Source organism: Macadamia integrifolia, chromosome 5 (genome assembly GCF_013358625.1).
Source record: "Macadamia integrifolia cultivar HAES 741 chromosome 5, SCU_Mint_v3, whole genome shotgun sequence".
Classification (NCBI taxonomy): Eukaryota; Viridiplantae; Streptophyta; class Magnoliopsida; order Proteales; family Proteaceae; genus Macadamia; species Macadamia integrifolia.
The window spans coordinates 13,389,213-13,398,136 of NC_056561.1; the positions used below are offsets into that span (position 1 = coordinate 13,389,213).

At 36.3% G+C, this 8,924-nt stretch overlaps 1 protein-coding gene across 1 annotated transcript; it reads right to left on the bottom strand.

Annotated features, from left to right (window-relative positions):
- Positions 1-3,854: 3,854 nt before the first annotated feature.
- On the bottom strand, positions 3,855-8,567 carry LOC122080299 (F-box protein At3g07870-like). The gene is made up of 2 exons (XM_042647254.1): positions 8,454-8,567; positions 3,855-5,073 (listed from the first exon to the last, which is right to left on the bottom strand). Exon 2 carries the CDS (start codon positions 5,058-5,060, stop codon positions 4,023-4,025), a length of 1,038 nt encoding a protein of 345 aa, XP_042503188.1. The 5' UTR covers positions 5,061-5,073; positions 8,454-8,567; the 3' UTR covers positions 3,855-4,022.
- Between the last annotated feature and the right edge of the window lie 357 nt (positions 8,568-8,924).

Genomic DNA, 8,924 nt, shown 5'->3' on the forward strand with positions numbered 1-8,924 from the left:
GGTCTTGACTACATGGCTTTATTCTTTGTTGGTATTGTAGTATTGTGGTTCTGTGTTTGACATTGGTCTTAATTACATAGCCTTACTCTTTGATGGTATTGTAGTAGTTTGGTGCAAGACTTGTTTATTTAAGTTCCAGTAAATTTTGACTCATCTTCTCCCTCAATAGTGATAGTAAATAGAGCACTCCACAATTTAGACAAAACAATTCCAAATCAATCACATTTTCATTAATATTACAATTTGATATGTCCTTTATAAGCTTCTAGCAAGCTTTACCCACTCAAATATATGAAAAAGACAACAACAATAACTATTACAATCTGACCCATCACATTCAAGCTATTCTTCAAAGTATGAAATTCTTCAGTCAACTTCTGTAGCTCATCCTTCATATGTTCTTCCATTTGTATAAGACTTTCATATATTGTGGTTTCATGTGTAGCAGTTTTAGAAATGCCTTCCACGGGTGAACACCATAAAAAAAAAATCACATCCTCCACTTGGAAACTTTGGATAGCAGTAGTAGAGTTTGTTCATATTCCAGATAGACTCAGAAATCTTCATTGATGCCCTCCTATTACATCCACATCTTAAATTTCGATAATTTAATGGACATTTGGAGTTGGAGGAGTCATTATCACTGGTAAATGACATGGTTTGTAACAAAAACATATCCAAATCAACACTACATATGAGAAGAATTAAAACTATAACACTACACATCAATAAAGAATAAAGCTTATGGACTCAATCAATACATATGGAGAACAGAGTTGCCTTGTTTTGAAGGAAGCATGGATAAATGCTACAAGCTCCCAAACAGAGCTACCCTTTTGAAAATTCCCTTTTGAAGGGACCTTCAAGGGTATGGTCCAGTTGAATGATGCAATTCTTACTGGAGTAAACTATGCATCTGGTGGAGCTGGCATTCTCAATGACACAGGGCTTTATTTTGTAATTACCAAGTCCTTCATTATCAATATTTGAATATTGGCTTGAACAAACCAGCAATGCCTCCATTAATCTAGTTTTTATGTTCACATACTTACCCTTCTGTGTACACAGATTCAAAGACTGTCTTAAACTTGTTTCGAGAAGACCAAAGGTAGAATTCAGAATAAAATTAGAGAGAAGGCAGCAGAACAGTTGTTGAACAATGCCATATACTTAATTGGATTAAGTATTCATGTCTTCCCAGATGCATAAAGTGTCTCACTTGCTCTCCTTTGAAGCTCTTCACCATTTGAGACTTTTCTAAATGAGATATTACCTGTGTTTCAGGTAGCAATGACTATGCCAATAATTTCTTACAACTGCTCTGTTAGCCTACTCTACAGATGGCCAACAGTATACATTAGATGAATTCTTAGACCTTTTACCAACAACTCAGGGTAATGGTCTACAACATCATCTCAGTCACTCTTTCCCTTTATAAGAAGACCAACCACAAAGTCCCACCATGGATAGTTTGAGATTCTTTTCTTTGTTTTCTTATGAAGAGACTCCATAAACTAGGGGCACGTAAGATTGTCTTCAATGGGGTTGATCCTCTAGGTTGCATCCCTTCCCAGAGGGTGAAATCAAAGAAAGGTGGATGCTTAAAGCGAGTCAATGAATGGGCTCAGAAAGTTTACAACTTGAGAAAGATTATACAACACTTACCTTCGGTTCTTGGCTTACAGACAGGAAATGGGGGTCACTCTAGCTGCTGTTAGGGCTTCCTATAAAGCCTTCAAATCCAGTTGTTGTTAGGGCTTCAAGCTACAAGCTATGGGAAGATCTGCTGCTAGGGGGCTATCCATCATCGCAACTAAAGCAAGCTGCTGCCATGCCGAAATCTCCAGATTTAAGCAATGTAGCTGCGGGTTTCTACTGTTAACTGTATACTCTCTTAGCTAAGGTCGTGGCTGAGCACCTGGTGAGAGAGAGCATGTAATGGTTTGGAATAAAATGGGCTCTTTTTTAGAGTTTAAGTATAAGGGTAAAAGGGATATTTCTCACTTTCAGTTAACGGTGTTACAAATTAGGGGTGCGGTAGACATTATTTTCATTTTTGGGGGTTACTCCAAGTTATTTTCAATTTTAAGGGTGGTACTAGATAATTTCCCATTTGAAAATTATATTAATGAGCTTTGTCGTCAAACTAGCACAAGGCCATTGTAGTGTTCATGTTGAGCCAAATCGGTCAATTCACAAATTAGATTCCTGAATTTTGAAACCGTACCCAAGGTTGAGGGGTTTCTACCAAGTGATTTAGTTCTCAGGAATCGGATAGGTATCAGTCTCTACTATTACCGATACGATACTAATATGAATCGATCTAAGTCAGTTTGGATTGGTCAGTTTTACCCTTATTTTTATATATATAAAAAAATTTCTTATGATTTTACCTCTGTTTCAATATCAATACCTGATTCAATTGACGAAGGCTGATATTAGTATATTCTGATCGATAACCCAAGGGGGTAGTGCAGCTGGTGAACAACGAACTTGATACGAGCCATAAACTCGGACGTCCTAAGTTTAACTCCCACTAGGCACACTTTGGGCCACTCACACGGGGGTGTTTAGCGTTCTTTACTGCTTTCAGTGAAAGTTGAATGGTTCTCATTCAACCTCGGTATGACCTAGTCCATGCTGTTGTGGGGTTAGTATGGGCCTGGGGGACTAGTCAGGCCAAAGGCCTGGATACTTGTCATTAGCAAAAAAAAAATTAGTATATTCCGACCATTTCAATACCAATACTTAGAACCCTGATCCTACCACAAATATTTGATGTATGCAAGACATTAACATGATTCAAAAATTTATATGATGTGATGTGGGGATAGCATATCACTCACAGTGAAATATTTTTACCTCTGACACAAGCCATTGATTATTAAGAAGGATAAAAGCCAAACCTCAATGTTCCATTAATGTCAAAGTTGAGGAGATGTATCTGGTTTTATGAACGCACTTAGTTGCGTAGGGACCAGTGAGGGGGCTTCCAGGGGTATTAATAGGGGGTGCATTTTCTATATTTCACTGGGGTGGGATCGTCAAAATTTGCCCTCCCTTTGTATTTGGACGCAAGAGCCACACGACCAGGTAGTGTTCGTTTTCCCTTTTTAGTATTAGTCCTTGGCACCACAACAAAATCAAACTTCTTATGTTGGAGAGTTTTGGAGGTGTGTTACGCTATTGTCACCACACAAGAGAAGATAGCACACATTGGATAAGGATGGTAGGAAGTATACATACAATCTCCAATTCACCCTAACCATCTGGGCAACCCACAGATATTTAGATAATGTTTGGATTAATATATATATATATATATATATATATTATACTGAAACCTTTAGTCTTGTGGTCAAACCCACCACAATCTAGACAGTCTCTCCCATGTCATGTCTCGTGGTTGGCCAAATAGCCATTTGGATGTTCATAATGCTTTTCTTCATGGGTTTCTCAATGTGGACATGCATATGGTTCAACCCCTGACTTTGAGGTCATAAAAAATTTAATCATAACAATTAGCTTTGTAAACCAATTAAAACCATCAAGACTAGTTGGTGTTCAACACAAAAACTGTCTATATTGGCTGTTCATCAGCTCAGTCTCTATAACACAAAACAGGGATGTGCAGTGGCTTGGTTTACCATATCAATCATTTGGCTGGGGCAGGACATGATTCATAAGGGTAGTTAATTGTATCAGTTTAGCCTATCCATAAGTTACAATTCAAATAATCATTGCTAGTAGGCTGAACCATTCAACAAGAAGATGAAAGGTCTAAGACCTGAAAATATTAAAAGACATGCACACAGGTAATAGCTATAAGATAAAGATATGCAGAAGATGAAATATGGTAACCATTTTAAATATATTGAGTCATTTATTATTGATTCTCAAAAGATGTTTCTCATTGTAATAAAGAGCCACTCATGCTTAACATTTCTCTCTGAATATCTCATGACTCAATTAAATCAGAAAGGAACACACAAGGACATGTTAATAGAGTGAGCAGTCCAAGCTTATTTCATCCTGATATCAATAGGCGCTGGCTTTATCTCACATTTAATCACATCAACAACAAAGTAGTCCAAGGTATTATCCCGTTTGAAAAGTAAGAACTTCCCATTGTAGAGGCTTCCAATGTACCAGAGAGAATCCAAGGACAGAACAGGGTTGCGTCTTATAGTTGCCAAGCTAACTCTGAATCTTCTTTCCCATGTACCATCATTAATATCCTTCAAACTCCAAATCTCAAAATTAATTTGGCGCATTTCTTCGTACTCAATCAAGGATAAACAACCCTCAATTTCAAGAAGCTCGAAACCACAAAGAGGACGCTGCAGACTAGAAGTGTGAGGCATAGGAATCTCAAGAAACTTATCATTTTCCAAGTCCATAGAGATTATCTTGTAAGAAGTTCCAATGAAAACATCTCCATACCAATAAAGAAACCCATTAATCGAAATTGTACACGGCCATGGAAGAATATATTTGTCAACAGGTTCGTCGATTTGTCTCCATGTTGTATAGCCTTGGTTCAGTACCTCACACCTGCTACCATTGTTTCTAATACTCCTTCCAAAACACACCACCTTGTATCTTTTAGTTGTAGGATGAAACCCAATCCCATAATAGTTGAGATATTCATGACTAACTGACAAGGGACCATGAGGAAGCCAATGGGTTTTCTGGGTAGTAAGGTTGAAAACACAGAGGCAAGGCTTTTCCACCTTAGGTTTTATTAATGCAAACTCCTTACATGAACTGACAATCCTTTTAGTGATAGGAAGAAGAGTTGATTCTAATTTAGAAAGCAATCCTCCTTTCATTCTAATAAGATAAGTCTCATAGAATCTCAATGATGGCTCTTGAAGTAGCAAGGCGAATCCTTGATTAAGGTTGTAAGCTCTACGAAAATTAGGGTCAGAAATTATATTGAACCACTGCTTGCATACCAGGGATGCATTGTAAAGAGAGGCTATTGGTAGCCAAAGGAGGATGTTATAGACAATATCCTGTGCAAAGTAGGGCTCTGTTTTCGTTTTATCCTTGTCCATGTCTTTACTTCCTCTGCAACAACACATGGGGCAAGAACTCCACAATGAACACTTGACAGAAATTAAATAATAATTGTTAAACAAGGATTGCACAATAATTGTTAAACAATATCAAGGACAAAAAGATGATTACTAATGGTGCTTTTGGCAATATCATGAGTCAGAGATCAAGTGAAACAAAAATCTGATTTAACATGGAAGCTTGGAAGTTTGGAAAGTGTTCAACTTCAAAAGATTTTAATCTATGCGATAGATATCAGGGGAGAGTGAATCATGTTTTCAGACCTGGTTTCTAAACTGTGGCTTAATGCATAGAGACCTTTCTGACCATTGAGGATAATTTAGGTTTACATGATCTGTGTTTTTATTATAAGCTAGTTTTTTGGAAGGGTTGAATTCCTTGTTTTTTTATTGGTTTCTATGTTGTTTGCTGGTCTTTGTACAAGGCAGCATCCCCTGCCCCATCATAATAATTTTTTAAAATTTTCTATGATAGTAGGATATTTTTAGGGACATCCTAGGGGTAGCTGAGTTGGCAAGGGACCTATATCTCTAGAAGCATGTGGTTCTAAGTTCGACTACGCTTACCTCCGTGGGGCCACTCACATAGAGGTGTTTAATGCTCTTCACTACTTTCTTTGAATAGTTCTTATTCAACCCGGTATGACCCGACCCAGAGAGAGAGAGAGAGAGAAGATGTTTTTAAGGTTGAAAATAGAAAAATCAGGTTGAGCAAAATCTCTCTCTCTCTCTCTCTCTCTCTCTCTCTCTCTCTCTCACACACACACACACACACACACACACACATATACACACAAATTTTCTCTATAATAGTTTTATATCATTTAATAACCCCATGGGTATAGCTCAATTTGCAAGGGAGTGTGCCTAAATCAACATACGTCTTGAGTTGGACTCCCCTTACCCTCTTGGGGCTAATCCATGATTTCTATGGTTCTCATAGGTACTGTCCCTGACCTGACTCATATGTGTGAGTGCATATATGTTCATCCGAGGTATTAATTGGACCAAAGGGTTGTCCTCAATTTATAATATTATTAAGTTTCCAATAACTTGCTTTTGCAGGGCACTAGTTGCACCAACAGGTACATTTGATGAAGGTTGGTTGATGGGATGATTATGTAATTTTTAGTATAGTTTAGATTTGATGTTTGTTTTATATGATATTTAGTTTTTTAATATGTTCTATATATTCTTATTTTTTTCTTTTTCTTTTTATCTTATTTTAATTTGTTCTATTAAGTTCTAACATCTTTTTTTTTTTTTTGCTTGAATTCTTAAGTCAGAAGATTTTTTCTCATGAAAGATTAGATTCTTTTAAAATAAAGAAGAAAAAGAATATACAAAAATTAACATCTAGGCATCCCAGATGAATACAACCACAAAGCAAGAAGGGAGCCCTCACCTTTAGCATTTCCATCACTAGGGGCCACAACCGTTAAGTTAGAAGCTTATTAATATTTAAAAGATAGGTTGTTGGCATTAAAATTTAGTGGCTATGTTCATTATATTATCATCTATCGATCCCCATGATAACTTCCAGCCAATTTCACTTCCCATATGAGATTTCAAGTTTGCATATGCTTATGAAATTCAATGTGAGATAGATGATGATGTTTCACATAAAATCAAAGTAGAATGGATGAAGTGAAAAGGTGCATCTGGAGTGTTGTGTGATCGACATATTCCTCTTAAGCTTAAAGGAAAGTTCTACAGGACAGTCGTAAGACCAGCTATGATGTATGGCATGGAATATTTGGCACTCAAGAAGCATAATATAGATAAGTTGGGAATGACAAAGATGAGAATGTTGAGATGGATGTTTGGCAAAACTTTGAGAGATAGAATGAGGAATGACCGGGTAAGAGCTAACTTGGGAGTTGCCCTGATTAAGTATAAGCTCTAAAGATATTGATTGAGATGGTTTGGACATGTCCAAAGGAGGCCTTTAGATTCTCCAGTATGGAGGAGTGATCAGATCCAGATGGATAGAACTAAAAGGGCTTGGGAGCTCGAGGCAAGCCAAAAATGACCATTGATTAGTTGGTAAGGAGTGACATGCAAAAGCTAGGTCTTGACCCTAGTATGGCATCACAAAGCTGCTTGGAAGGCAAAGATCCGAGTTTCTAATTGTCCATAAGTGTGATGTCATAGAGGTGTTGTGGTGCTTTGTTTCTTCTATCTATCTGTCTCTCTCCCCTCTTTATTTTCTCTTCTCTTTTTCCTTTCTTTTTTCTAACTTGGATCCATATAGCCAACTCCGTTTAGTAGGGATAAGGCTGCGTTGTATTGTTTTTGTGTTGTTTATTTTTTGTGAGAAGATTATCTCAGTTTGAGGCAATGGTCCAGTAGGAAGTCCCCCACGTTACTTTTGCATGAATTGATAAAATTTTGAAGTTTGCCTCTATTTGGTTGTTGAAAATAAAGACAAAAAGTTGTATACATAGACGACCATAATTGGAGATGAAGATGAAACCTGACAAGTGCTAATCCAAGTGAGTACTACATCCATCCAATGATTGATTTAACTAGAGGAGAATTCCATAGGCACAAAAGGATGGAACATCAAGTTAATAATTATGCATAACTTCATAGACTATATCATCGTCCATAACTTTTTTTTTCATATTTTCTTTCTTACAGTTTAATCTATTGATGAAGCGAGTATGTAACTAATATCATAGGATGGATGTTAAAGAGGGGTTGAACCTCAAGTTCCACTATGTGAGATCCAATATATACCAAGCACATTGCACAAACATATCATCTAAATTTGATAGAAATTTTGGAGATCTATCATACATCTAAGCAAAAGGATATAAAAAGAAAGAAAAAAAATGAACAAATCTATGACCAAGAAAACTATAGATTGATGAAGTATTCATAGATCTTACCAAGATTGGACTTAATTTAAGATTTTATGATGTTGAATAATTAGAAGAAATCAATTAACCAAAAGGTGAATGAAAATATGACTTTTAGAATCTTAAGAATTTGATGAGGACGAAGATATAGGGTAATAAGTAGCTCCTATATGATAATGTCTCAGTAAAAGCCCTAATTAAATTGGAAGAAGTAAAACAAAGTACGATCACAAAAGAATAAAAAAATTCCATATGAAGTTGGAAGAAGTAAAACAAATTATGATCACAAAAGAATCTCAAAAAATTCCAAAGAAATCAATGACTATACGATAGGAAACCCATCTCCGTGAATATTAGGTTAGATAATCAATGTACATATAACATTAGAATAGAAGGAAAACCCTAATGTGAACAAGTACTAAGAGAGAAATAATTCAACATATTTTAAAGTGTGATTTCTTCATAGAGGAAAAACATGAGGAAAAATAAAAGGTAGAACATAACATACCCGTCAATAAACTCAACCCTCGTCCCTTTCCTTTTCTGCAATCAAGCAGTACCAACAAAACCTTCAATCCTCTTCTGAAACTCCTCTAGGTCTAGAACTCGTTTATATATATCGTGAAGAAAAGGTTAAGATGATATTTGGATAAGTACAATAATTAATGAGGGAAGTTTCTCTATATGTGCCATCTAGAGAGGTATCTCTTGACTAATACTTTAGGGCCTTTAATTTTGAAAAAAATATAGTAGGTTCTACTTTACTAAATAAGCCACATAATGTTTATTTTAAATAAGATAGGGGTTCCCCATGTTGTGTAATCTCCCATGCCACACCATTGATGCCACAGAAAACGTTATCATCCATATGGCACTCTCATAGTCAGAAGTGGAAAGAGAAAATAATAAAAAACTATGTGACAGGGTGTACAGACATTGTCTAGGTGGAAATCTTTTTTCCTTCAATTAATGTAAACAC

Coding starts and splice junctions, on each gene's coding strand:
- LOC122080299 (XM_042647254.1), bottom strand. CDS start 5,060: ATGGACAAGGATAAAACGAAAACAGAGCCCTACTTTGCACAGGATATT.